This window comes from Adiantum capillus-veneris, chromosome 27 (assembly GCF_014529385.1).
Source record: "Adiantum capillus-veneris isolate H3 chromosome 27, ASM1452938v2, whole genome shotgun sequence".
Lineage (NCBI taxonomy): Eukaryota > Viridiplantae > Streptophyta > Polypodiopsida > Polypodiales > Pteridaceae > Adiantum > Adiantum capillus-veneris.
In genome coordinates, this window is record NC_140957.1 from 28895209 (window position 1) to 28922462 (window position 27254).

The following is a 27254-nucleotide window of genomic DNA, read 5'->3' on the forward strand; positions in this document are numbered from 1 at the left end:
ACTTTGGTCTTGTAACAGTTAATGTGCCAACCAAGGAGAGTCTCATTGTGCAACATTCAATCAGATGTGATACAATTGAAGCATGTTTGAAATTCTTTTGTTCATAATGGACCTAAAGCCCTCCACTACAGCTCTGTTAAACATATTTGCCAGCAAACGTGCTAATGTACCTTGAGAATGCCGCAAATGCTCAGCAACCAACCCCTCCTGATCAGATGCCCTGCCCATATGCAATCTATCAATGGCTGAATGTATCATGCTCTCAGTAAAGAGCGTACAACACTGAGGACGGGCCCCCCGAAGGTAATGGCAGAGGTGGCTGATCTCATACCGTATATAAACTAGTCGCATATTGTCCCCAAGTGTCTGTAGAGGTAATGGATATGGGAGCTCGCTGAACTTCAAAGAGTCGCCATGCTTCTTTGGAGTCCTTACTTAAAAATAACTCATATAGCTCTTGCTCAAGTTGGGCTAAAAATCTTCGCTTCTTTTGCCTTACAAGGCGCCGGAAAGCTATTTGGGAATGTTTATGTGTAATGATCCCTATCGCTACCTCTTTGCGAAGTTTAATTCTCATCTCTGGACATTCATCATGATACCAGCTATTTCGTGGTCTAGTAACCTTATTTTCTCCCTCTGTGCCTCGAGAGTGGGGAAAAGTTGTATTTGCAGCTGTATGAAGAGCATGTGTAAGTTGTTGCATCAGCGTTGTCAATGGAACTTTCGGGTCTACTACCGATAACAATCTGAAAATTTTAGATGCGTATACCTCTTCAGTTTGCTTTGTAAACTGATACCTGGGGTATGAATGGCCCTGCTGGGTAGCCATGGGTTGCATAGAATAGCGACAGTCTAGTGTAAAGGACAAGTATGCATGATCAATAGCTCCCCCAATTAGTCTCTGAGACACTGAAAGCTCCTGAATGCGTGGGATGAGATCAAGTGGTGCAAGTACATAGTCCACCGTGCTGGTACCATTGTGGTGTGTATAGCATGTAAATCCTCCTGAGTGTGGCCATCTAGCTATGCCATTAAGTATGGCTAGCCCATGCGTGGATCCCATCTCTAAAAGATATCCCCCATATGTTGTGCATTTGCCTGTGTCATGGGAGACTCTCTCAATCCCAAGATCCACATTATCACATTCTTGAAAATCAGCTGCTGAGGTATCAGAAAAGGAGGTTTGTAACGATTCAGTCCTTGCATTAAAATCCCCAGCAAGCAAGACATCTCCCATTTGAGAATAATGTGCTATATCATCATCCAAGATTATGTATGGGGACAACCCATTCGGACCAGCATAGGCAGAGTTTGATGGTGCAAAGTAGCATATTGCAATGTACAATGGACGGTGGTCCTCAGCTTGCACTCTAATCCACATATAACGGGCATGTTCGTCCTTCCCCATAACCTGTACGATACGGTGCAGCTCCTCTCTATAAAGTACAGCCACTCCTCCGGATCCTCTCGAGGTATTTCCACGAGGCTTCTTCCTTGCTACTGACTCCCACCTGTAACCTGGTATTGCGGGTAGGACGCTTGTCCCATACTGATGTGTTTCTGTGTACAAAATGATATCCCGTCCTTTGTACGTCTCCTCAAAAGCACCAACATCTGTACGTAGTGATCCATTACAATTCATTCAGAAAAACTAAGCATGGTCCCATAGGTTGCACACCGTCATAAGCTTCGTTTCTCGCTGATCACTACTTTTCCATCCCTGTAAACAGCCCACTTGCCTGCCTTTCTAGCCTCCATCACACATGGCATGCATTCTTTCCTATGCGCGATCTGGGCATGGGTAAGATCCTCTTCTAGGAATATTTTCTCTCCTTTCAAGGCACGTCAATGCGAAAGAAAGTCCTTTTTCTCAAAATCAGCAAATTTCAGTATGAGAGGTCTCACTCTTGATGCATCTTTCCCAACTCTCCATGCCTCTACTGGCGTTCTCCCATCTGCCCCCATTTTCGTGCATAAGGCAAGAGCATCATCCTTGGGGGTCTTGTCTTCTTTCCAACCCACAACACGGACATTCAAAGCTCGTACCTTCCTCCTCTTCTCTTCCACATGTATCATTTATGATACTTGGGGAAGAGGGTGTCGGGTTGGCCTTTTGCTTTGTCACCTCTATCCATTTTGTGTTCTCCTCGTGTTGTTTGACTACGTCGGTCCATGCCTTCATGCAGTTCTCGACATGTGATTTCAGCTCTTTACCTCCTCATGTAAATGTGGGTCAGCTCTACCAATTTGGCATGCATCACTCGTATCCAAATTGCCTTTGCATGCTGTGAGCTGTCCCTTGAGTTCCTCAATCAGTGCGTCCTTTGCACTCAGGCGCTTTTCTACTCCTAGTTTCCTCGATTCAAAAGTGGCAAGCATGCCGTCTAGTTTCCCTTGCATTACACACTCCATTACATTGACCTTTGCCTTTACAAAGCCCTGCATTTCTGCTTTTAGGCCCATGTACATTTCCACCCGAGTCACATTGAGCATCTTTGCCTGAACATCTGTCCTCATTTTTTCATACATCTCAGCTTTGTGAACCTCCATAGCTGCATGCATCTCACTTTCAATCTCCTCATAAGGCTGAGCTCAGCCTTAATCATCACCTGGACTTTCTCGTACATGAGTTCGTCCTTGATCTTGGATAATTTTCCTACTCTAGATGATCCTGGGGAGAGAGAGACAGAGAGAGAAATGAAAATGAAATGAAATGTTATATTAACGTCTTCAAAAGGCCAAAATGACCTATGAGACCAATCAGTTACAAAGAGAGAGAGAGAGCTCTCGGTCTTTTTCATTTGTTGTGGCGTGCCCAGAACGCAAATTGCAGCAGTCATGTATCCACACCTATGCCTGTGTGTACATGAAGCGGACTTGATGGACAGTTTTGTTGATACATTACGGGTTTATTCTCTGTGCAGTCTAATTTCCACCAATTATCTCGGACATTATTTTCTCACTCGATCGCTTCTACCCCTTCTACAAAGAAGTAGAGTGCCTGCACGCATAGTAAATGTAGGATCATTTACACACCTTTGTGGTAAGAAGTTGCTCCCATTTCTTGCTGAATATGTTTCCAAAAGCTACCATGCACTGAATTAGTTCCAGCTTTGCTACAAACAGTTCAAAATTTTGATGGGCTCTTTTCCCTTCTTCTGAAGAGAGAGGTGCAGAAAAGAATGCATTCATCAAAAGTTCCAGTTTACCAGATTGCCCACATATACGAAACATCAAAGTGTAATGGCTTCTTTTTTGCATTGTTTGTTTTGAGTATCGAAGAGAAGATTCAACTGTTGTTTGGGTGCTTTTGCAGTGTTTATGGTAATGTTTACATATGAGTTGCATCGACGTCTCTCTACTGGAACATTGCCAATGCAATTAACTGCTGTGTGAGTAATATAGATTTGTGTCACATGTGAAGTACAGCCTTGCTACCCAAAATTGTTCTCCTTCGTTGGCCCTTTTTTTTGCTTGAGGTGTCTATAAAGCATGCATCTGGCTCAAAAAGATCTGTAATGTGGTGGTGTTGTTCTGCTCGTCATAAACAGCGCTGCAGACCCAGGAATAGTACAGACAGCTATTTTCAGAGAGCTTCCAACGTGGTTCTCAACATGCATATTTATCTTGCTAAAAAGTGCATTTCTCCTTCAATCACCTATGGTGGGATGCAAAGCTGTGGTCAATGCAGCTTTGGCTCCTCCGGTACGTATTCTAATTAGCCACCAGTTTCAAATTTTTTTATTGAGCATGCAATGATATTTCCGTCCAAGAGAAATCCACACTTAAAAATTTGTTGTCGGAAAAGGTCTTTGTTTCCGAATAATTATGGTCTTAAATTTCCTTGGGCTGCTAGGCTTCTCATTACCCGCGTCTTCTCTCGTGTTTTTAAGCTTCATAGTCTCATCATAGTTTGAATTTTCTGCTTGAACCATAATGTGACTACCATAAATGTGCCCCCATGTGTGGTTTGTCAATTTTCTTAGCCTGTATTTATCTGTGTTTCTTATGCAGAGTGTGTCAGGAAAATACTTCTTTGGAGGAGAAGGGTGTAGGATAGCGTCCTCTACATTATCCTATAATACTCAATTTGCAGCTGACCTGTGGAACTTGTCAGACAGGCTCTTCAATGATGCGTTTGTCGACTCAGAACTCTTTAATACCAAATTACCATTGTAAAGCAGCTTTAGAATTCAGAAAGGGTTGCTGTATGAAAGGTGAATGAGTATATACTCTTTTTGCACTTCCATGGGCACGTGCACATACTTACAGATGATGCTTTAGTAACTCAGGAAGGACCTTAATGTAAAAATTCAATGCAAAATCAAGAAATCTCTCTCTCTCAAACGGATGGGCATTACATTTGCAAATGCTCGGTGAACTAAGATATTCGGTGGTATTGGTGTTGCGTGTATCAAGAGTATTTGTTTCACTACGGCGAGTCATGCACTTTGAGGATAGGAGATGTTTTGGGTTCATCCTCTTGAAACTCCTCAGATGCTGAACAACATAGGCTTGGCTTATCTAGGCATAGCACAGTTACCAACTTCTTCACTGTCACACCCCGAGCACAAGTACAATTAGTAACACCCTGCTAGCTTCACCATGGATAGAGGTATGCACTGGATAGAGCAATGGTGATCGAAGCGAGATCCCCACTCCCACACAAGAGGAGGACCAGACGTCCTCACCATAGACAAATTAGAGCTGTTATTGAGCACCACTAGAGAAACATGCCAAGGCATCCCCTTCATGCAGCATACATTTTCCCAGGAGATCCTTTACTGAGAGAGAGTTGCTAGGACAGCTTGTATATCGGGCACTCTCAGTGTAGTCTAAGGAAAGCAATAATTAGCCTTTGCTTTAGGCTTGTTTTGTTTTGCCACCATGAGAGACATCTTGCAGTGTACAATCTGTTTGTCACATTGGATTATTAGAGACATTACTCTGTATATCCCTCGCCCCTGGCAGTCCTTTCTTTCCCCTCTCCCTCTCCAGAAACAAATGCTTCTAGTTGAGGTATACACCACATGATAAAGGCTACGCAGTCCGCACACATCATGCTTTAAAGCAAAAGTAGTTTTTACAATATAAAGCACAAAAGAAAGTGGTTTTCAAGAACGGCACAAAGCAAGTGCTTTTAGACGAAAGCAATAAGCAAGTACTTTTTTTTTGGGGGGGGGGGGGGGGGGGGGGGGGGGGGGGGGGCAAAAGAAAGGGCTTTTTGAATAAAATGCAGAAAAAAAGACTTTTTAAACATGAACACAAGAGAGAGAAAAGGTAATTTCAAATTTTGTTGATAGAAAATCGGTTTTCCTTGGAGAAAATTTGCCAAAATTTCTAGATAGAGATAAGCACATTTTAGAAAGAGAATTTTTTAAGAGAAAATTGTTGCAAAAAGAGAAAGAAAACTAGGTCTAAATGGATAGTCAGCACTTTGTAGAAAGAGGAGAGAATCTAGAGAAGGCCATTACATGGCATCATAGAAGGATTCCACTCTCAATCAAAATTTGATATGAACACTTTTCTATAAATCAAGAATCTCAGACTGGACAAGCGAATGTAGTGGCCAATTGCGTCGTTGACCTAAACACAAAAACCCTAACTCCAAAACCCATCACATGTGCCTTGAAGAGTGACAAAACATTTTTGGGTAAAGTGCTCACTCATAGTCAAGAATCATATATTGCCGAGACTACAAAGGTGGGAAAATAGATTGTTCATAAAGATGGGATTGTGATCATCATGAGGAACAGTACATGACCTTCTTGGGATAGTCCTTGTCAGAAATATCATGTGCACTCAAGAGATTACTAATAACACCAGTATATACATACATGCTACGTTTACACTTTGGGTGTCTTTTAAAAAACTCCACCCTTTCTTTACAAAGGAGGAGGTTGATGCCATGGTGTAGCTACTCATGAAAGTTTGTGATGTTACTTGAAGTGGCAACCTATTTGAGAGATCAAGCTTTGGGAGAAAGGCTACCACCTTGGCTATATTAGTTTCTTATCTAGTTATATTTTAGGCAATAGTTACCTTAGGCATTCATATTGAAAATTTGAATCATATGACAATGTTACTACTCTCCTAGGTCTTCTAGGCTATAGATGTACATAAATATTTCATTTCATTTCCTTATGTATTGACACTAGGGTCTATGATATCATCGCCAAGTTATCAAGTGATGCTCATTGAACGTTTTGCTATGGAGGAGATTGATATTATACTGCAAAGAGCCATTTCAATGATGTCACTCCCCTCGAATAAAAAAGATAAATTAAAAAATCAATTTGCCCTCCATATCTAGTCATTTTCCAAACATAATCATCTCTTCAACATACAACTTTTCTTGAATCTGACTTTCAAAGTGGTTTCAAGTGTGATCTCCTCTATCCTTGATGCACCTACAAATCTGTTACATAAGAAATGTGACACACTAGCTAGGGAACTGAGGGAATGCAATTCCACTTTAGCTTAAGTTCATGATCATGTACAATTCACCTCGTCAATAGGAATTGATGTTTAAACATATGCTTCAAAAAGGAATGGTTGCATTAAGTAGAAGGGAGCAACCTGCAATTACAAAACATGATATGTAGTAATCCTACATGGTAAGTCCTAGGCAACAATTTCTATGAGCATAAGAGGACAAGAGGTGGGATAGTGCAGTAAACACAAATGGTTGTGAGGATCAAGTTAGATTCTTGCTAAGCAATAATAGGTGAAAGAGCTTCATCTCATGCTTCTTTAAAGCCCAAGTTGCGAGAGGCTTATTACATAGTACAAATTCGTAACTCTTCAATTGGCTAAATGCATGCTAAGGTGGAGCACTAACTAAGCTATTTAGTTTGGTCCTAAAAAAAAGTTGGGTCTACAATGAAATTCTTGTAAAATATGTTGAAATTTTACAGAGGCTAGAGTTTTAAATTCTACTCATCAAGATCTTTCAAATGGTATATAGCATCATAGGGTACGTGATAAACTCTAAAAGAAAAGCTAGTAAGGAGCTAAGCTAGTTGTGTTCGGAACAAGCTTTTTGTTGAGACCACCTTATCATGCTTTCACCCAACTAGGAACTTAAAAAAGAGATGCAACACCACACACGGTCCTTTTTTATCATTTTTTGAGGTCGAGATGTTTATAGCTACCTATAGGGAGTGAGGGTTGTTTTGTGGCTCTGCCCAGCCATTGTGAGACAGTTTTTTTAGGTCGGGATATTTTAGCCATGGTTAGCCCAAGGTTTTGGTTCAGTTCCATGGCCATGTCAACTCCTTTCAATGCGAAGAGAGATGATGTCTCTACATAAGCACCTAAACATAGTGGCACTCAGTCACATAATCTCTTGAAGGTTGGAGTGCTTCAAGTTCTTTGTCTTATACACTTTGCACTCGTGATTCTGTGTCAAGTGTCTCTTCTAGGTTCTCTATTATAGGTTGTACCCTCCAAAATCTAGAACAAAAAGTAACTTCCAAAGAGCCTTGGGCTTTTAAGCCTACAAAAGCCTACATACATCATGCTTTTAAGAAAAGTAGTTTTTAAAATATAAAGCACAAAAGAAAGTGGTTTTCAAGAAAGGCTTTTAGTGGAAAGCAATAAGCAAGTACTTTTTTTTTGGAAGGGGGGGGGGGGGGGGACAAAAGAAAGGACTATTTGAATAAATGGCAGCTTTTTAAAAAAAAACATTTTAAACATGGACACGAGAGAACAGGTAATTTCAAATTTGGCTGATAGAAAATTGGCTTTCCTTGAAGAAAATTTGCCAAAATTTCTAGAGAGGAAATTGAGCGCGTTTTAGAAAGAGAATTTTTTAGGAGAAGACTATTTTAGAAAGAGAAAGAAAACTAGGTCTAAATTTTTATAGTCAGCACTCTATAGAGAGGAGAGGATCTAGAGAAATCCATTGCATGGAATAGAAGGATTCCAGTAAATTTGATACGAACACTTTTCTATAAATAAAGAATCTCAAACTCGACAAACAAATATAGTGCGTCATTAACCTAAACACAAAACCCATAACTCAAACACATGTGCCTTGAAGGGTGACAAAACATTTTTGGGTAAAGTGCTCACTCATAGTCAAGAATTATATATTGCCGAGACTAGAAATGTGGGAAAATGGATTATTTATAGAGATGGATTGTGATCATCATGAGGAACGGTGCATGACCTTCTTGGGACGGTCACTCATCAGAGCTATCATGTGCGTTCAAGAGATTACTAATAACACCAGTATATACATGCTACGTTTACGCTATGGGTGTCTTTTTAAAAACACCGCCCTTTCGTTACATAGGAGGAGATTGATGCCATGGTGTAGCTACTCATGAAATTTTGTGGTGTAACTTAAAGTGACAATCTATCTGAGAGATCAAGCTTTAGGAGAAAGGCTACCACCTTGGCTATATTAGTTTCTTATACGGTTTTATTCTAGGCAATAGTTACCTTAGGCATTCATATTGAACGTTTGAATCATATGACAATGTTGCTACTCTCCTAGGTCTTCTAGGCTATAGATTTCATTTCGCTATGTGTTGACACTAGGGTCTATGATATTATCCCCATGTTATCGGGTGATGCTCATTAAATGTTTTGCTATGGAGGAGACTGATGTTATACTACAAAGAGCCATTTCAATAATGCGACTCCCCTCAAATAAAAAAGATATATAAAAAATTCAATTTGTCGTCCATATCTAGTCATTTTGCAGACAAAAGCATCCCTTCAACATACAACTTTTCTGTGGTTTCAAGTGTGACTTCCTCTATCCTTGATGCACCTAAAAATCTATTACAAAATAAGTGTGACACACTAGCTAGGGAATTGAGGGAATGTAATTCCACCTTAGCTTAAATTCATGACAGTGTGACAATTCGCCTCGTCGATAGGAATTGATGCTTTAATCTAGGTCATATACACCAAGAAGGAATGGTTGCATTAAGTAGAAGGGAGCAGCCTGCAATTAAAAACATGATATGTAGTAATCCTACATGGTAAGTCCTTGGCAAAAAAAATTTAATGAACATAAGAGGACAAGAGGTGGGATAGTGCAATAAACACAAATGGTTGTGAGGATCAAGTTAGGTTTTTGCTAAGCGGTAATAAGTAAAGGAGCTTCATGTCATGCTTCTTCAAATCCCAAGTTCTGAGAGGCTTATTACATACTACAAACTCGTAACTCTTCAATTGGCCAAATGCATGCTAAGGTGGAACACTAACTAGGCTATTTAGTTTGGTCCTAAAAAAATTTGGGTGTACGGTGAATTTTTTGTAAAATATGTTGAAATTTTATAAAGGCTAGATTTGTAGATTCTACTCATGAAGATCTTTCAAATGGTATATATCATCATAGGGTATGCCATGTGATAAACTCTAAAAGAGAAGCTAGCATAAGGAAGGAGTTAAGCTAGTTGTGTCCGGAACAAGATTTTTGAGACCACCTTCTCATGCTTTCACCCAACTAGGAACTAGAATCAAAGAGATGTAAGACCACATACAGTCCTTTTTTAAAGTCGAGATGCTTATAATTGCCTATATGCTCCTATTAGAGTTTTGGCATCTCTTTGGAGTCGTCAAGTCGGTCCTACACTAGGGACTGAGGGTTTTTTTGTGGTTGTGCCCAGCCATTGTGAGGCACTTTTCTCAGGTCGGGATATTTTGGCCATGGTTAGCCCAGGGTTTTGACTTTCTTGCATGGCCATGTAGACTCCTTTCAATGCTAAGAGAGAGATGATGCCATTGCATAAGCACCTAAATTTCGTGGCACTTAGTCATATAATCTCTTGAAGATTGGATCTTTTGGAAGGTAGTAGGTTATTTGCATTGTCAGGGATGACCTACCATATTTAAATAGATTTAATAACAATTCAGAGGAAGTGTCTTTTAATATGCACCTTGCTCCCTCCTCATACTAGATATACTTGGGCATTTGGTAAAAGATTGTTTTCTCTATATATAAATCCTTATCTTAGACTACTTAAGCTGCCACCCATGAATATCGAGGGATGAATTATTAGGTTTGATTCTCGATGCCAAAGACATTGGCTGCCTACTTATCTCCCAAGATCCTTGAAAACACACTTTCCACAACTTGCTTACTTCCAAGGCAACCATGGCTTGAGCCATGGAGAGCTAAATCTCCATTTCAAATGAGACTATAATGTGTTTGTGTATCATGTTCAACTCCATCTCTATCATCGAGTGAAATTGTTTACCGTTACTATTCCTTGAAACATGAATAAGGGATCTTAGGGATGGTCTACAAGAGGAGAAGAAGGATAACATATAATTGCTCATTCAAGCAACCCTTTTTCTCAAGAATGGGAACAAACTAAATAGCATTGAAACATTGATTGCGGTTGTTGATCAGATGTTGGCTAGGTCTCCACCAAACATACAAAAGTTTTGCATGGATAAGAAATTGGCCATAAACAAGATTGGAGACTCCCCATGAGAGGCAAGTTTTGGAAATTTTAAGATCCAAGCAAAGCTAGTTGGTGAGATATAAACCAAGTCCCATGTATAGTGTGAAAGTTGTTGTCCTCATTAATTTCTTAGCATGATTAAAGTTGAACAAGGACAAACATATGTACTTCTAAAATCCCTCATGCTAGGATAGACAAGCGCTAAAAAGGATGGTCCTTATTTTGGGACCTATCGACCATAAAATTTAATTCAAATGCACCATTGTAGGTACAACATCAAGCGGGTAGCTCCATGGTTACGCAAGGATATTTTACACAATGTTCCTCTTCCAATGGAGGTTTTTTGAAGGGGGAACTTATACAAGGACTTTTAAGTCTTCATATACCTACAGAAGGAAGCAAAGTTTGGTTGAGACTTGGTGTGGGGAGATAAATACTGGTTCCTTTAAGAGTGTGGTCATATTGGACAAACTTGCTATGGTTTGTTTTTTTTATAGAGTTTGTACCTCCTCCATAAGAACACGTTGTCTCTTCTTTCTAGCTAGGAGACGCTCCTCATCATCGATTGGCATGGCAAGAAGGGCTTTGATAATGGTGAAGAAACCCACTTTTTTTTATCTTAATGGTTTCAGGTTGAACATAGATAGACAGGCTATCCCATTGATATTCAATTGCAAGAGCTTGAGCTTCGAAGCCTTCGATGTAGAGGCAAAGCATAAGAGGAAGACTAAGTGTTTGAAGTTACCTAAGATGTGGTTAAAAGTGTAGTTTTTTAACAAGTAATGAAATCATGAGTTCTACCACTTGCAAGCATTAGTTAGTGCTACGTGGTTATATGCTCTATGGTTTCACTACAGAAATCTAGAAACTTGTTGAGATCAGGCTTAATGATCTCTTCACTAGCTAAAATGTCCTTAGGAGAATTCCCATCAACCTAACAAGTTACATCCAACAATACTAAATGGGCACAAAGGGGAGAGATTCCTCCAACGAAATTTCTTTCAAAGTCAATCAAAGAAATGTATCTTAGCTTAAAAAGTATTCACAACATCCTACACTAGAGATAGATTGCTTCAACAAGTGAGCACAATTTTCCCACAATAAAGCCATAATCTTATAGATAACAAAGCTTTGGCACACGTTACTAAGTGCAAAAAATGGTACGATGATTATTCCCGTGATTTGATAAGCAAAAAGCAACACATAAATATCTAGGATGTAAGTCTAGGGAAGGACTCTATCTAGGATGTATGTGGGCAAATGTATTTGTGTAGTAATTGTTGGATTCACAATGAAAGGACAAGTGTGGAGACTCTAAATTGATAACAGGGTCATCGCGACATTATTGAAGATTTTGTGAGCTCTATATTAGGGCTAACGTTGGGTGAACTAGCGAGAGCCCTATTCACGATATTGACAAGTTCATGTGGATGGAGAGGCATATTAGAGGTTAGAGTAGTGCACTTATGGGTGATGCTCGGCAGGAAACAAGGCAGGGAGGATGGGAAGAAGTTACTGCAGGCGAAGTGAGAGGAGTTGATGCAAGCGCAGTGAGAGTGACCTAGGTGGGAGCTTGCTTGAAGGAGGCAAAAGCAAGATACGTAGGTGTTTCAACTCTTGTTGTTGGATTGGATGCGAGAAACAGAATTAACTAGAACCAAGGACACTCTACACACGAGCGATCAATTATGAAATCTTACTATAATTATAATTAAAAGGTGTTCCTAATGGCTTCAAAAAAAATTAAAAGGTGCTCCTAACTCAAAGATTCCACTCAAAAACACCCTTCACTCTTCACTTATGCACTTAATATGTTTTGAAAGAATTTTTATTGTTTTGAGATTGTTGCTTGCTTGTACACCTGATATGAAAATGATTGTACATATTGGTAGCTTCTCTATTATATTCATTAGTGGCTAGATTCCTCCCAACTCAATATCGGCAGTTTGTCATTTGTTGCGTCAAACAAAAGCCCTTGCATTGGTTTCGATCCCCCACCAATCAAAGGTTTACTCTTACATCGTTCGATCTACACCAACCGAGCACCATCACTTGGTTGCACTCAAAGAGCACTAAGAAATTTTTAAAAAAAAAACTTTTTGCTTCCCCGTCATCCACCTCCCCGCACCCTCGTCCCCCGCCTTGCACATGGGCAGGCCTGCTGCTGCATCCCCGTCCTTGTCCCTGCCTCCACCTTGTGCTTTGTCCCTCCCTCCCTTCTTCGCGTGATGCTGCATCTGGAAAGATTCGCTTGTTTTTATTTTTTCGAAATCGTTAGGACATACTAGAATAATAATTATTTGCAAGATGTTGGCTTGAACACATAGATAGACGAAGAAGAAGAATTTGCACACGAATGGCCTAATCCTAGTCCCAAAGTGCACGACAGGAGTGGAGCCTTTAGGTATCTTGAGACTAAGTCGAAGCTCGTCCAATAAACTTTCGATGTATCTTGTGATATTGCAAAATTCCTTATCTTTTCTTCTTTCCCAAGACAATTCAAAAGCTTGCCGAGCTCAAAGAAAACATGATATCTTCCTCTTGCTCCCTGTCGAACCTCCTCTTCTTCCTCGCATACTCAAAAAAAAATTACCAATTATCAAAAAATCACAATATTCAGAGTTTTAAATTTATTTTTAGTAATTACATAAAGTTTACATTCAAGTTGAAAGCCGAATTAAATAAAACTAAAAATACCAACATCGCAATTAATTTCATTGCCAGTTTCACAACCGATCTATGAGACTGATTGGATTGTCAATTCTTTGCCATTGCAAATTTTTGTCATTTAAAAATTTGGGGGGCGGGGGGGGGGGGGGGGGGAGTATTGATTCACGCCATAGACTTGAGCGTATTTCAATGCTGAAACTGATTACAAACTCTATTTTTTGGGGTTGACTAGCGACACCTTGGTTATAGACATCAATTTCTTAGCAGATAAATGATTATTTCTTATTTATATGCTTTAAATTCCTATAATTTAAGTATTGTCTTTATTATGACGCATTTATCAGTATTGCTTATTATTTTCGAGAAAATATTGCATCTACCAAAAAAATTGGCTTGTGAATGTACTAAACACAAAAAATTGATAAGCACACTCATACTTGCGCACAAAGCTAAAACTAAGCATGAAAAGAAGAAGAAAAAGGAAAAAAATTAGTGGAAAACATTTTCTTTGAAAGATTTTGACAGCACTAACACTAGCGCTGTAAAATAATAGCCACTTCTGTGGATTTTAGAGACTTTCGCAAAAAATATCCTCCAGAACTACGAAAGTTACCTAAATAGAGAATGCTTTCAAGGAATTATTCCCAGCACTAGATTTTGTAAAGCTAAATGAAGGTCTCAAGGTATCTTTCCATGGCCATCTTCAACAAGTAATTTGTAATGACATTTTTTTGCTACTCTTTTTTCAAAGTAAATCAAATCATTGAAAATAGTACCAAGTGGGCACAAGCTATAGCAAGAAGGGATGCTGATGAAGACGACAACAGACAAGTCAAGGGAGAAGGATACGGTCCAATATACTAAGGAACGTTGTGTGTGTGTGTGTGTGTGTGTGTGTGTGTGTGTGTGTGTGTGTACACACACACACACACAAACAAACACAAAACACAGTTGATGACTCACAACTCGCAACAAAGAGAAAGTTATGCACCAAAAACCATGTTGGGATCACTATGGTGTCTGTCATTAAAACTTTTACTAGAAATCAAGGATTTGGTAATCATAGAACCACTAGATCTTCCTCTCTACCAATAGAAGAATTTTGTCAAGTTAATAAAGAAAATACTGAATTTTAGCCAAGGCAAAAATCCAAGGTATTACTAATGCCAGCCCTTTGGGCAAGCCAAAAAGAGGGGCTAGAATAGGAATTTTAGTACTTGCAATAGTAAAAGGGTTGATTAAAGCAGACATTGAAAAGGGTATGTGGAAGTATTGTTTGATAAAGGCCGTGATGATCCAGATTTTTTAGCTCTTGGATCTGTTGGGGAGTGGGAAAGAGACTCTCCAAAGAACTTTCAGCCCCAACAATGGAGAAAGGGTTCATTAAAGCAGATGTTAAGAACAGCAAGTAGTAGTATTTGATACAGGCAGTAACCATATTGAGCTATTGGGCTTGCTGGGGAACAGCATACCCTTCATGAAATATAACGGCCTAAAACATGGTGGCAAGGAGGCTATACATCAAAATAGCTCAACCACAAAGAACCGGGACAGATGTTGGAGGGCTTCCTGTTCGACACACCTTGTAGATTGGCAGGCCATGGGTTGACTACCTTTTGGTTGCCTTGGTTATCAACAGAGCTGTAAGCTCTACAGTTGGCCTTGAGAGAATCCATGCAGGATGCTTAGGGTCAAGGTAATGAGGCTGGTAAAGGGTGAGTAAAGGCTGATGTTGAGAGGCAGGGATAGAGTAGTAGGCAAGATGTATTAAGAGCGTCGGCGTATAAAAATTCAGGTGTGTTTAGGTGTTCCTCAACTGAACTTCGACAGACCTGGCTATCGAGCTACTTTACCTATTAAACACCTCCATTAAACGGACTCTCCTAGAACTTCTGGACGGACGCACATCTGCAATCAACAAGATTGGAGAAGGTTTGCCTTTCATAAGCAAATGGAGAAGGCTTATTTTCAATTCACTTCTAAGGCAGCGAATGAAAATGCTGATGCACACTATGCTCAAAAGGGAGGCACCTTAAGTGCACCTTGGCTCTCCAAAGAATGCGCACACTGAAATAGCATGGCGAACGAACCTAGACAGATTAAATATGTATAAAACAAAGCCTCACAGATGATGATAATGTTCTATATCAGCTGTAGATCCCACTATCCTTTTAGCAAAATAAGGTCAGAAAATGGACAAACATACATAGACATCAAAATCGTCCCAAGTCCTTAGGCTAAAATCTATAATTTTGCAAACCGTATGCTAAGGCAATCACAGAACTTGGAATAAGGACATTTAATTTTTACCTGTGGCAAGCCATTAAAGACAATTTCTCTACTATGCCAAACAAAGATCTAATTATAATCAGAATCATAAGCACCTTGTCGAAGACCAAAACATAGCATACAACGTTTTTCTTGGAGTCCTAATAGAATTGAGACTACAAGAGAGCTTAGAAGCAGCAGCTACGCAAGTATGAAAGTCAGATGAAACGGACTAAATCAAAATCTCTGATCCAAATAAACAGGGGGATTGAAAGCCTATGCAACCCTTTTTCCGAATCAAACACAATAAAACCCACCTAAAGAACAGAAACAGTATAATACGATTGCGACGAGCAATCACTAATTTAACCCTCTGATTCCACCAACAGCCTGCACTCATCAGTATGAAACACACAGACTTCACTTTACTTCTTAAATGACTTCTCAACTCAGCAACCTGAAATGTTGAAAGAGGAGAAAGGTCTCTACGAAGTAAGTTCAGCAAAATTGTATCGTGTTGAGCAAGCCCATTCTAGTATATCACACAAAAAATCAGGTCAGAGTCTTGGGACCATCTTGACCCTTTGCAATATACCTTACCTTGATTTTGAAGGGCATAAATGTCTTACCTCATCTGTAAAGACATTACTCAGCTCTCCATAGGAGCTGGACCATCACCTGGTTCTTCAGCAGCCGCTGCCACTGGCCCTGCCGTTCCCTCAACCGGCTCGCCCTCTACTGTCACATCTCCTTCACCAGCTTCCTTTTTCTCTTCTAAGCTGTCAATAAAACCCTGCAAAGCCTTGACATCTAAAACATGGAAAGGCTCCTCGATCCCTAAGACAGCCACACTGCAGTTTGTCACACTCAACTCCTCATCCTGTAGCGACTCTTTAACAGCAAAGAGAGCATGGCGAATCAGCTCATCTCTTGAGCAGTCCATGAATGTGTTAAACTTTCTCTCCAAATAAGTCTTTGCTGCTTGAGACCGTGAACCAATGGCAAACGCCTGGTACTCAAAATAATTCCCAGAAGGGCAGTTCTGGTACAAATGGGGACCAGTTTCGTCAAGGCCTCCCACAAGCAATCCCACTCCATAAGGGCGCTTCCATGATCGTTGAGTGCACACCTATCAGCAAAAAGTTCAAAGAATGAAGACATCTTCCTGGTAATTAAACTACAGCATCTTAACCACTTAAAGCAGATAAACCACATAATCCACGAGAGGCTGATATGTTACTGTCATGAAGTTAGGCAATCAGCTTGCACACTAGAACAAAGGGCCATTGATAGGAAAACCACCTATGCAGAGGTAGAGCTCTGCAAAATTCTTTACTCCATGGAAAAATATTTGGTCGAATCTATTTTTCCGCCGTACATACAAAGGGGGCTACACACGTCGGTTGACAAATCCCCCTTCCAAATATTCATGGTCCCAAGGTCATGAACCATAGGCAGGAACCTTACTCTGAAGGCAATCAGAATGGACAACAGACATAGACTCAACCACAGACAACCGACATAAACAGATAGGGCGGTCTTACCTTATGCAATATATATATAATCTATGTGTTTAAGTGAGGATGACATTTTGGCCTTCCAAATCGTAGGAAATGTTGTTTAGGAAGTTTCACCCATTTGTTTAGCACCTGTTTGGCTCTCAACATCGTGTGAACCCATGAAGTTCCATAATCCATCCACTTTCCTTGCATCATAGCCATGCATTATGCATCCTTGTACAAGCTTCTTGCAGTTGAATGAACAAAGAAATCAAACATGCAGATGTGCTTTTGTCTTGCATGTGATTTCTTTCATCTCACTCTATAAGATCCAATTTTCTTTTGTCTCATTCTAGGAGGACTTCTGAAGCCTCAAGACAATGCTTAGACTGAATATATCCACCTCTTGAATGGGACCAACCAAGATGTTATGAGTGGTGAAATAGCCACAGAATACCAACAAATCGTCTCAGCCTGAGGAACTTGATCAAGTGAGCCTACATGTCCAAGGGGGAGTCATAGGGTCTCGAGCACATAACCTCCTAGTTATGAAGCTAACTCGATCATTATCCATTATTCCACTCCTGTGAGACAAAATGTCACGTGCACATCTAACCCTATGTGTACGTGGACAAGCTACTTCATGACAAGGGTTCAGTTAGCCTAGCTTAGGAAGTGTTCTGGCACTTTTGTGAGTGTTCGCAGACCGTGCATGTCCAGGCACTTATAGCAGATGCATATCCTCTGGTTGCACACAACATGATCATCAAATTACAGCCAGTAGCCATCGTGAGCATTTTTACAGTGCACATATCATTTTCCCTATTTTAGCAATTTTTCACTTATTATTAATAAGTGACTTTGTTGGGAAACTGGGTAGGGCAAATTCGCCAAGCTAATATATAAGAAACCTAGCGCTAGCACTTTCTGGCAGAAGAGGTAGCAGGTACCATCTGAAGAGCACCTTCTCAGCAAGACAGACAAGAGAACACAGTGTTTTCAGCCACCAAAGACCAACCAGCGTTTTTCAGCGTTGCAAATTGGCTTGGCATTAGCAGATTTCCAGCAATTTTCCTAGCGTTTCTGCAGCATCAGCCTGAGCGTTTTTGGAGTTGCGTGTCAGCCTAGCGTTTGCAGTTCCTTGACGACAGATCCCAAATTTGCATCAGCGTTTTCAATTTTCAGCAGTCAAGCTCCGTACCGCAACCCCCAAACCTCACAAATCTCACCTTCCCACAGCAAATCCTCGCCGCACGATCAGATCAGCATGCGTTTACAGATTCAGCCCGCTATTCGCAGATTTCGGCATCTGCGTTTCCAACGCATCGTCGTCATCGCCGTCGTCACTGACATAAGAGTCAGAATTCAGCAATACAAGATTTGCAGATTTCAGCCCTTAGCGTTTTCAGATTTCAGCCCATCTCGTCGTCGTCCTCATCGTCCGCAAGTCCATTGCATTGTGGAGATTTGTGCAATCAATAGTAGACTGCTCTCGCCATAGTGGAGCCTTCAGAGGAGGGTTTGACAACATTCTGGTGTCGTATTCTTCTCTCTCTATCTCTCAGTTTCAGCACCTTCATTCATAGTGTTTACCACTTTGTTTGTGATCATTTGCACTCTCTCACTAAAGGAACGGAAGGCTCTCCCTTCCGTAAGTAAAAGGAACCCTTGAGCACAGTTCGAAGCACTCATCTTGAGCAAAGTTCAACATTCACTTCCGCTGCACCTTACATTGGTATCAGAGCTTTGGCAGTGTTTTGTATCACTCAAGGAAAGAACCACATAATATTTTTTTTTGCTTGTTGCGATCACACGTAACCCAAGTCCACTTGGCATGTCGATTTTTAATCGTGTTATTGAAGAGTGACAGGAAACCGAAGAAAGAAGGGCTTGTCCAACCTCCCCTTGTTTCTCTTTTCACTCATTGAGAGCGGACCGTGCACTTAGCGGCCGTCCAATCGACATGAGGTGGGAAAAAGCAACCTTGGTGTGAGCACAAGGCAGCCAAGGGGTGCGCCCCGGGAAAGAGAGGAGCTCGAGTAAGAGAAGATCCTTCTCTAACACAGATTGCAAGCAAAAGAAGAACCTCGAAAACCTCAAGAACTCAAGAACCCAAGAACACAAGAACCCTCGTGAACTTAAGAACCCAAGACTTCAGTGTATGGTCCTCACCCAAAGCGGAATGGATACTTCGCATGGAGCTGATGAGCATGGAAGTGGCAAAGAAAAAATTTCCCCACCAGGAGGTTTTTTGTCACAAAGTGATGACGTGGCAGACAGCAGAAACCCTAATTTCTGCCAAAAACCCTAAAATTCCTGCAAACCCTAATTTTTGCCAAAAACCCTAAATTCCGGAAATCGCGGAGGCGGATTATTAAAAAAAAAAATGAAAATGATGAGCGACGCGAATTTTGCTTTTGCTTTTTTTTATAAAAAAAAGAGAAAAGACTCCCTAAGAGAGAGGGAGAACTGATGCTTTTGATTTTAAAAGCTTTTGGGGCTCTGCTTTTGGGCATCCCTTGTAACCTTTAAATTAGTGGTGAGGGCCTCACTTCTCAGAGCATCTGGACGCAGAGTCTGAGAGTGAAACCCTAACCGCTCTCTTGTACTTTGATGATTGATTAATACAAAAAGAAATACCGAAAGGGGCGCCAGTCTTTGGGGCCAATATCTCTAGGCACGGAACTCCGCCGGGCCAATGCAAATCTATTGTGATCTGTGAATTGTTTTGAAGTGGTTATCTGGTGCTGTCGCGGTTGATTCTTGACTTGGAGTGTCCAAGTTTAGCAAACAGGCTCATTTCATTCCAGTGAAGAAAACAGTCAAGCCGGATCACTTGGCGAGACTGTTTGTGGCCCAGATTTTCAGATTACATGGCATGCCTGAGACAATTGTCTCCGACAGAGACCCCAGATTTACGAGTTTGTTTTGGAAGGCAATTTGGGAGAACATTGGCACGCGGTTGCAGTTCTCATCATCGTTCCACCCGCAGACTGACGGGCAATGCGAGATTGCCAATTCAGTGGTTCTAGATTTATTGAAGTCTTATATCTCAGATCAGAAGACTCAATGGGAAAGATTTTTACCTTTGGTGGAATTTGCCTACAATAACACGATACACTCGTCGACGGGTAAGGCGCCATGTGAGATTGTTGAAACTGCTGCGAAGGTTCCATCCTTCCTGAGCACGAAAGATTAGAAATTTGAAGCGGATGAATATTCGCGAGATTTGGATACGGCTTTTGCCAAGGTTCGCGAGACTTTGCAGGAGTCTCAAGAACGACAGAAAAAGGCAGCGGATCGCCATCGTCGCGACTGGAAATTGAAGGAGGATGATTGGGTGCTCTTACTTTTGAGAAGACACACCTAAGAAAGAAAAAAGGAAAAGAGAGGCTTTTTCCAAAGCTTAGTATGTGATACTACGGACCTTTCCAGATTACTGACAAGATAAATGATGTCTCCTTCCGATTGAAACTGCCAGATACTTGGAGGATTCATAATGCATTGCATGTGAGTCTCTTGAACCCTGTTAAGGGTGATGTGCCTGATGATGGGGAGCCTGATGAGCAACCCAAAGTGAAAGAAAACGAGGAGATCCTTGTTCCTGAACAGATTTTGGCACATAATGATACGAAGAAAGGTAAAGTCCGAAGGCGGGTTCTTGGTTAAGTTCAAGAACTTTCCTGCATTTGATGCGAAGTGGATGGAGGAGGAGGACCTAGCAGATACTCCTCAGATTGTGAAACTTTACCTCGATGCTTTTGGTTTAGCATAGTCTACTCCAAATGGAACCCAGAATTCAGCTTGGCCGAAGATCTGGTGCAGTGGGATGCACAAGAGGGGAGTTACTCCACTCCTTTGTCAACAGATGCCTCGATTTTGATACTAAAGTCACTGATGTCTCTTTGAGCTTCAGGGATACTGAGAGCTGACAGTATTCTGCTGGATGACTTTATGAAATGGAATTCCTGATTATGATACTGATTTGTTCTTGACTTCTTGTGAGTGCAGGAACTGATAGCCGAAATGACTGCAGCATTTTGGTCTGATTGATCTCGAATAGACATGGTTGCAATAGGGGTTAGTCAATCGGACATCGTTGAGGTCCCGATTGGACCTAGATGTGATTGCTAGCTACATTGCCGATAAATCATGGTCTAAGATCCGAATGAATGTTGAATGTCATGTGATGTCCTGTGATGTCTGGTGATGTCCTGTGATGTGACTGTCGATTTTGTACATGTGCTAGATGTGTGTTCCTAGTACGTAGGTACTAACACTCAGTGTCTGCTAAGACGGTTTATGGCTTTTGTCGGTTTTGCAGGCGTAATCGCGGTCGATTACAATGCTTTCAAGAGGGGGGTATGTCACAAAGTGATGACGTGGCAAACAGCAGAAACCCTAATTTCTGCCAAAAACCCTAAAATTCCTGCAAACCCTAATTTTTGCCAAAAACCCTAAATTCCGAAAATCGCGGAGGCGGATTATTAAAAAAAAAAATGAAAATGATGAGCGACGTGAATTTTGCTTTTGCTTTTTTTTATAAAAGAAAGAGAAAAGACTCTCTAAGAGAGAGGGAGAACTGATGCTTTTGATTTTAAAAGCTTTTGGGGCTCTGCTTTTGGGCATCCCTTGTAACCTTTAAATTAGTGGTGAGGGCCTCACTTCTCAGAGCATCTGGACGCAGAGTCTGAGAGTGAAACCCTAACCGCTCTCTTGTACTTTGATGATTGATTAATACAAAAAGAAATACCGAAAGGGGCGCCAATCTTTGGGGCCAATATCTCTAGGCACGGAACTCCGCCGGGCCAGTGCAAATCTATTGTGATCTGTGAATTGTTTTGAAGTGGTTATCTGGTGCTGTCGCGGTTGATTCTTGACTTGGAGTGTCCAAGTTTGTTACATTTTTCCGACCCTCCCACCTCCCCATCTACGCCAAGGATTGCACCAAATCCTATGGAGGCTTTGGTCAAGATGATGATGGACATGATGTTACAAGAAGAAGCGCAACGCGCCACCTTGGAGCATGAGCGCGAAGAAAGAGAGGAATCCTTGGATCGCGAGCGTGAGCAAGAGCGCTTGGCGGCCGAAGAAAGAAAAGCAATCTTGGAGCGCGCACGCGAAGAAAGAAAGGCAATCTTGGAGCACGAAGAAAGGAAGGCAGAATTGGATTGCGAGCCCAAGGAAAGAAAGGCAGAATTGGATCGCGAGCTCGAAAAAAGACGGTTAGCCTTGGAGCGTGAGCACGAGCAAGCGCGCTTGGCGGTTGAAGACAGAAGGGTAGCCTTGGAGCGTGAGAGTGAGCAAGCGCGCTTGGCGGCACAAGATAGACGAGCGGCCTTGGAGTTAGAGCGTGAGGCACAGAGAGACCAAGGCATGCAAGAGCTGGTCCTACAGGTACTTACCTCAAAGCCCAGGCCGGTCAAAGATGTTGGTGGTTCATCAAGTGGCACAAGCCGAGATGCGAACTCCAACAACCCCGTCACAGAGAAGTTGACATTCAATAAGTATGATTGTAAGATGGATGCTCATTCTTGGTTGCATCAATTTAATGCTTATTTTGCGACAACTAAGAAGACAGGGAATAGCAAAGTTTTGACGGCAGTCATGTATCTTGTCAGTGATGCCATTAATTGGTATCAAGCATCGCAAGAGGAGCAATTGGCCGCACACCTAGAGGAAGCCGAGGACGACGTGCCCCTCTCTTTCAGTTGGGCCGACTTCCAAGACAAGATCAAGGCGCGGTTCTTGCCACATCAGTACCTGGCACGGTTAAAAGAAGATTGGCGCAACCTCAAGCAAAATGACACCCTAGTCATGTCTTTTTCTAACCGTGTTTTGCAGCTTGGCACCCAATTACGCAAATCGGATGTGAAGCGCAAAGAGGCTTTCATTTTCGAGTTGGACGACTATATCAGGTTTGATGTCGAAGTCCTCGACCCCGTAGATCTCAACAAGGCGGTAGCGATTTCTCTCGCACAAAAGATGAAGCACAATAAGGGAAAGCCTAAGACTTCTCCAAGTACCACTCAGACTTCTCAGAACCTTCAAAATGGTAAGAATGGTAACTCTTCTAACCAATCTTCCTCTAGTCTCTCTAAAAAGAACTCACACAATGAATCTAAGGGTAAAGCTAACACACTTGCTAAACCTAAGCTCACCCCAAATGAAAAAGCAACACAAGGAATTTTAGGAGGATACATTAGGTGAGAAGAACAAAGCATTTATTCTAAGGAAGGTCGATGTTATCATTGTCACATCAAGGGTCACATAAAACGAACATGTCCTAAGATTGAATCTAACAAATCAAAAGAGCCCACAGAACCCACATCCTCTGTTAATGCCATAAATGAGAACACTAGTGTGTCCCAAGTTTCTCATGATCCTCCCATTGATAAGTCTCTCATGAAATGTTATGGTCATGTGAATGGTCAACACATGGTGGTCTTGTTTAATTCTGGTAGTATGCATAGTCCCCCTCTTGTCGAAAGAACCCACTTGGAGGTTAGCAAGACATCTCCATTCAAGGTGTCGAGCTTCGCTCCCGGTATGGACTCTCCCATTACAAGAGAATGCCTTGGTGTGTTGTTCACTGTTCAACAAGCGTCCTTCCGCAGGAAATTTATAGTCTCTCCTCTTTCAGGATGTGATATGCTTTTAGGCATTCGATGGTTTCGTGAGCATACCCCACTCATTGATTGGGCGGAAGATACTTTCACTTTCAATGCCAAAAGTGACTCTCCCGTTGTCATTCGTGGGGAGCAATTTGTTCATTCTTCATCTCTCATTTCTAATGTGCAGGCGAAGATTGAAAAGAATCAGGAAAAGGAGACTCTTTCAGTCTTGTCTTCTCCAAAGCACGATACACATGATTTACAAGATATAGATGTGATTACTCGCAAGCATGATGATTTGCAGGATAAAGATGTGATTGTTTACAAGGATGATAGTTTAGTTGATGCTTTTTCTAGTCATTGCAAATTCGATCTCACGAAGAAGCGATCTTAGCTCTCGAGTCAAGATCTAAGGAACCCCCACAGGAAGTATTGTGTATGCGCATGATTAGTCAGTACGCATTGTTCGAGTGTTTCATTCGTGACGGTTTCCTGTATTTTAGTCACCGTCTTTATGTGATCCCTTTACATACGCATGACATATTGTACGATGAACACGATTCACTCATGAATGAGCACGGATGTATGCGGATTACTCATGAAAAGATGATGCATTCAAGGAATTCACATTCCATGTCTCTTCCTTGGCATGGCACACTATCCGAAAGAGCACAAGAAGGATTGAGCATCAAGCATCGGCGTTTCCATTGTGATTTGCCATAGTTGATAGATTTAGATTAGAAAGACAAGTTTCGATTTCCATTTTTTGTGTGTGTTTGATGAACGGTTTGGCACTCCGTCACTTTGTTCATCTGCATTGCATGCACAGTTTTTTCGAAAGAATAGTCTTTTTTCAGTCACTTTACATGGAATGGATATATTCATGTTTTTGTGTTGGAAGTGGTTTCAAGAATTTTTCTCCTCGGAGATTCTTGAAGAAGGAAGATCCACGACTATAGCCGAAGTTGGAGCTTTCATGCAGCCACAGATGACTTTGTGTCGCTTTCGGCACAGCCCAAAGAAGCAAGCGTTGCAAACCTTTATGAAGTTCCAAGTATCGCATGACCCACGCATCAGAGTGGGCCGGCAAAGAGTCCTTTCCAAGATTCCAGACGCTGTTGGCGATCTCCCTCGTCGCCATACAGTTCGGTACCAATACCTCACTTTGAAAAGGAGGGGATGTCACATGCACATTTATTAACCCTATGTGTACGTGAACAAGCTACTTCATGACAAGGGTTCAGTTATCCTAGCTTAGGAAGTGTTCTGGCACTTTTGTGAGTCTGTTCACAGATCGTGCATGTCCAGGCACTTAGAGTAGATGCATATCCTCCGGTTGCACACAGCATGATCATCAGATTACAATCAATAGCCATCACGAGCATTTTTACAGTGCACAGATCCATTTTCCCTATTTTAGCCATTTTTCACTTATTATTGATAAGTGACTTTGTTGGAAAACTAGGTAGGGCAAATTGGCCGAGCTAATATATAAGAAACCTAGCATCAGCACTTTCTGGCGAAGAGGCAGCAGGTACCATCTGAAAAGCATCTTCTCAGTAAGACCGGCAAGAGAACACAGTGTTTTCAGCCACCAAAGACCAACCAGCGTTTTTCAAATGCAAATCAGCCCCATCGTTTTTCAGCATTGCAGAGCGGCCTGGCGTCAACAGATTTCCAACAGTTTCCCTAGCATTTCTGCAGCATCAGCCCTAACGTTTTTGGAGTTGCAGATTAGCCTAGCATTTGCAATTCCTTGACGAGCGACAGATCCCAGATTTGCATTAGCGTTTTCAATTTTCAGCAATCAGGCTCCGTACCGTAGCTCCCAAACCTCGCAGATCTCACCTTCCCACAGCAGATCCTCGCCACACGGTCAGATCAGCAAGCGTTTGCAGATTCAGCCCACTATACGCAGATTTCAGGATCTGCATTTTCAGCGCGTCGTCGTCGCATCGTCGTCATCACCGTCGTCCTCGACATAGTCAGAATTCAACAGATACAAGATTTGCAGATTTCAGCCCGTCTCGTCGTCGTGGACATCGTCGGCAAGTCCATTGCATTGTGGAGATTTATGCAATCAATAGTAGACCGCTCTCGCCATAGAGAGTGGGGCCTTCGGAGGAGGGTTTGACAACATTCTGAAGTCGTATTCTTCTCTCTCTATCTCTCACTCTCAGCACCTCATTCATAGTGTTTACCACTTTGTTTGTGATCATTTGCACTCTCTCACTAAAGGAACGGAAGGCTCTCCCTTCCGTAAGTAAAAGGAACCCTTGAGCACAGTTCGGAGCACTCATCTTGAGCAAAGTTCAACATTCACTTCCGCTGCACCTTACACAAAATATATCAAGTTTGTTGCCGCTTTTGCCTCAGCCCCCCTCCCAAATGAAAAAAACCCTTAAACCTTCTTGGCACACCAACCTTCTCTATTACTAGGACCCCTTTGAAAGCAGACCATGAATTATGGGCTGATTTTCATCATTTTGAGCTATTTAGGGTCAATTGACTAAGTGCCCTAGCTTTCTGTAGGGTCACTACTAGGTCGGAGGTACCCATCCCCTTTGAAATTTTCCCTTTCTTGTAGTTAATACAAGAGTTGTATAAGCTGTTGCGCGCGCGCGCACACACACACACACACACACACACACAGAGAGAGAGAGAGACAGAGAGAGAGAGAGAGAGAGAGAGAGAGAGAGAGAGATGTGATACTCTTGGGCGATTTCAAAGCCACGATTGGCCATCGATTGTGAGTGCTTCACAAAATGCTAAAGAGGTCAGCTATGGTAGTAGAGATGAAACCAGCACATGAATTGGACAAGACCATAGTGATAAGGAAACACCATTTCAAGGGCTTGGAATGCAGAAATATCCGCTTCCTATCCAAAGAAATGAAACGTTGGAACGTTTTAAAACGGGTTAAGAGAGAAAACTAGTATAATTGCCAGGTGGCTATGGTCATTTATATGGTCATGCAAGTGCCCACTGCCTCGTTGGGTCTCTCTTTCTAGCATTTTTTTCTCTGTATCAACATTTTCTCTCTCTAGCAACGTTTTTCTCTCTAGCATTTTCCCTAAATCACCCTCCCTCTCTCTAGATCCCTTGAATTAGCGCAAATCTCTGCCTTCTCTACCCTTGGCAATTACTCTCGTGCGTACCTTGCAAACCTAGGAGGGGCGGGGTTGCTCTTAGAGGTTCCACATTTGTGAGGAGGTTGTCGCCCGCCATCGGATACGAGAGGGGGATCTTGTTGTGAATGCAACTCTAAAAGATGGAGTGCAGTTCCCGTTTCGAGGTTGCCGCCTAAAAATCTCCCGACTGGTTGCCCAGTTGACTTCGCGACAGAGTTGTAAAATGTTCCCCTTGTCATTCCGAATGTAATGACGCGAACACATTTCACGGCCCAAAATAGAAGTTCCCTAATTTTTAGTAAATGCTTTCGTTGGGCTCCCACTGGTCATCTGTGTCACAAAGTGATGACCTGGCGGACAGCAGAAACCCTAATTTCTGCCAAAAACCCTAAAATTCCTGCAAACCCTAATTTTTGCCAAAAACCCTAATTTTTGGAAATCGCGGAGGCTGAAAATATATATATATATATATTGGAAAATAATGAGCGACGCGAATTTTGTTTTTTTTTATAAAAAAAGAGAAAAGACTCTAAGAGAGAGAGAGAACTGATGCTTTTTATTTTAAAAGGTTTTGGGGCTCTGCTTTTGGGCATCCCTTGTAACCTTTAAATTAGTGGTGAGGGAATAAAAGCAAGGGACACACGA

General features: G+C 41.6%; 2 protein-coding genes across 2 annotated transcripts in view; one reads left to right on the forward strand and one right to left on the reverse strand.

Moving 5' to 3' along the window:
- LOC147421698 (uncharacterized) overlaps positions 1 to 4987 on the forward strand; it is a 65795-nt gene extending 60808 nt beyond the window's left edge. Inside the window, exons 6-10 of the mRNA XM_086502417.1 lie at positions 2925 to 3043; positions 3127 to 3240; positions 3317 to 3392; positions 3552 to 3705; positions 4015 to 4987. Of these exons, the coding sequence (XP_086358543.1) occupies positions 2925 to 3043; positions 3127 to 3240; positions 3317 to 3392; positions 3552 to 3705; positions 4015 to 4179 (628 nt within the window). The 3' untranslated portion in view covers positions 4180 to 4987. The remainder of the gene's footprint in view (positions 1 to 2924; positions 3044 to 3126; positions 3241 to 3316; positions 3393 to 3551; positions 3706 to 4014) is intronic.
- Positions 4988 to 15768: 10781 nt separating this feature from the next.
- LOC147421700 (proteasome subunit alpha type-1-B-like) overlaps positions 15769 to 27254 on the reverse strand; it is a 28895-nt gene continuing 17409 nt past the window's right edge. Inside the window, exon 2 of the mRNA XM_086502642.1 lies at positions 15769 to 16494. Within this exon, the coding sequence (XP_086358768.1) occupies positions 16015 to 16494 (480 nt within the window). The 3' untranslated portion in view covers positions 15769 to 16014. The remainder of the gene's footprint in view (positions 16495 to 27254) is intronic.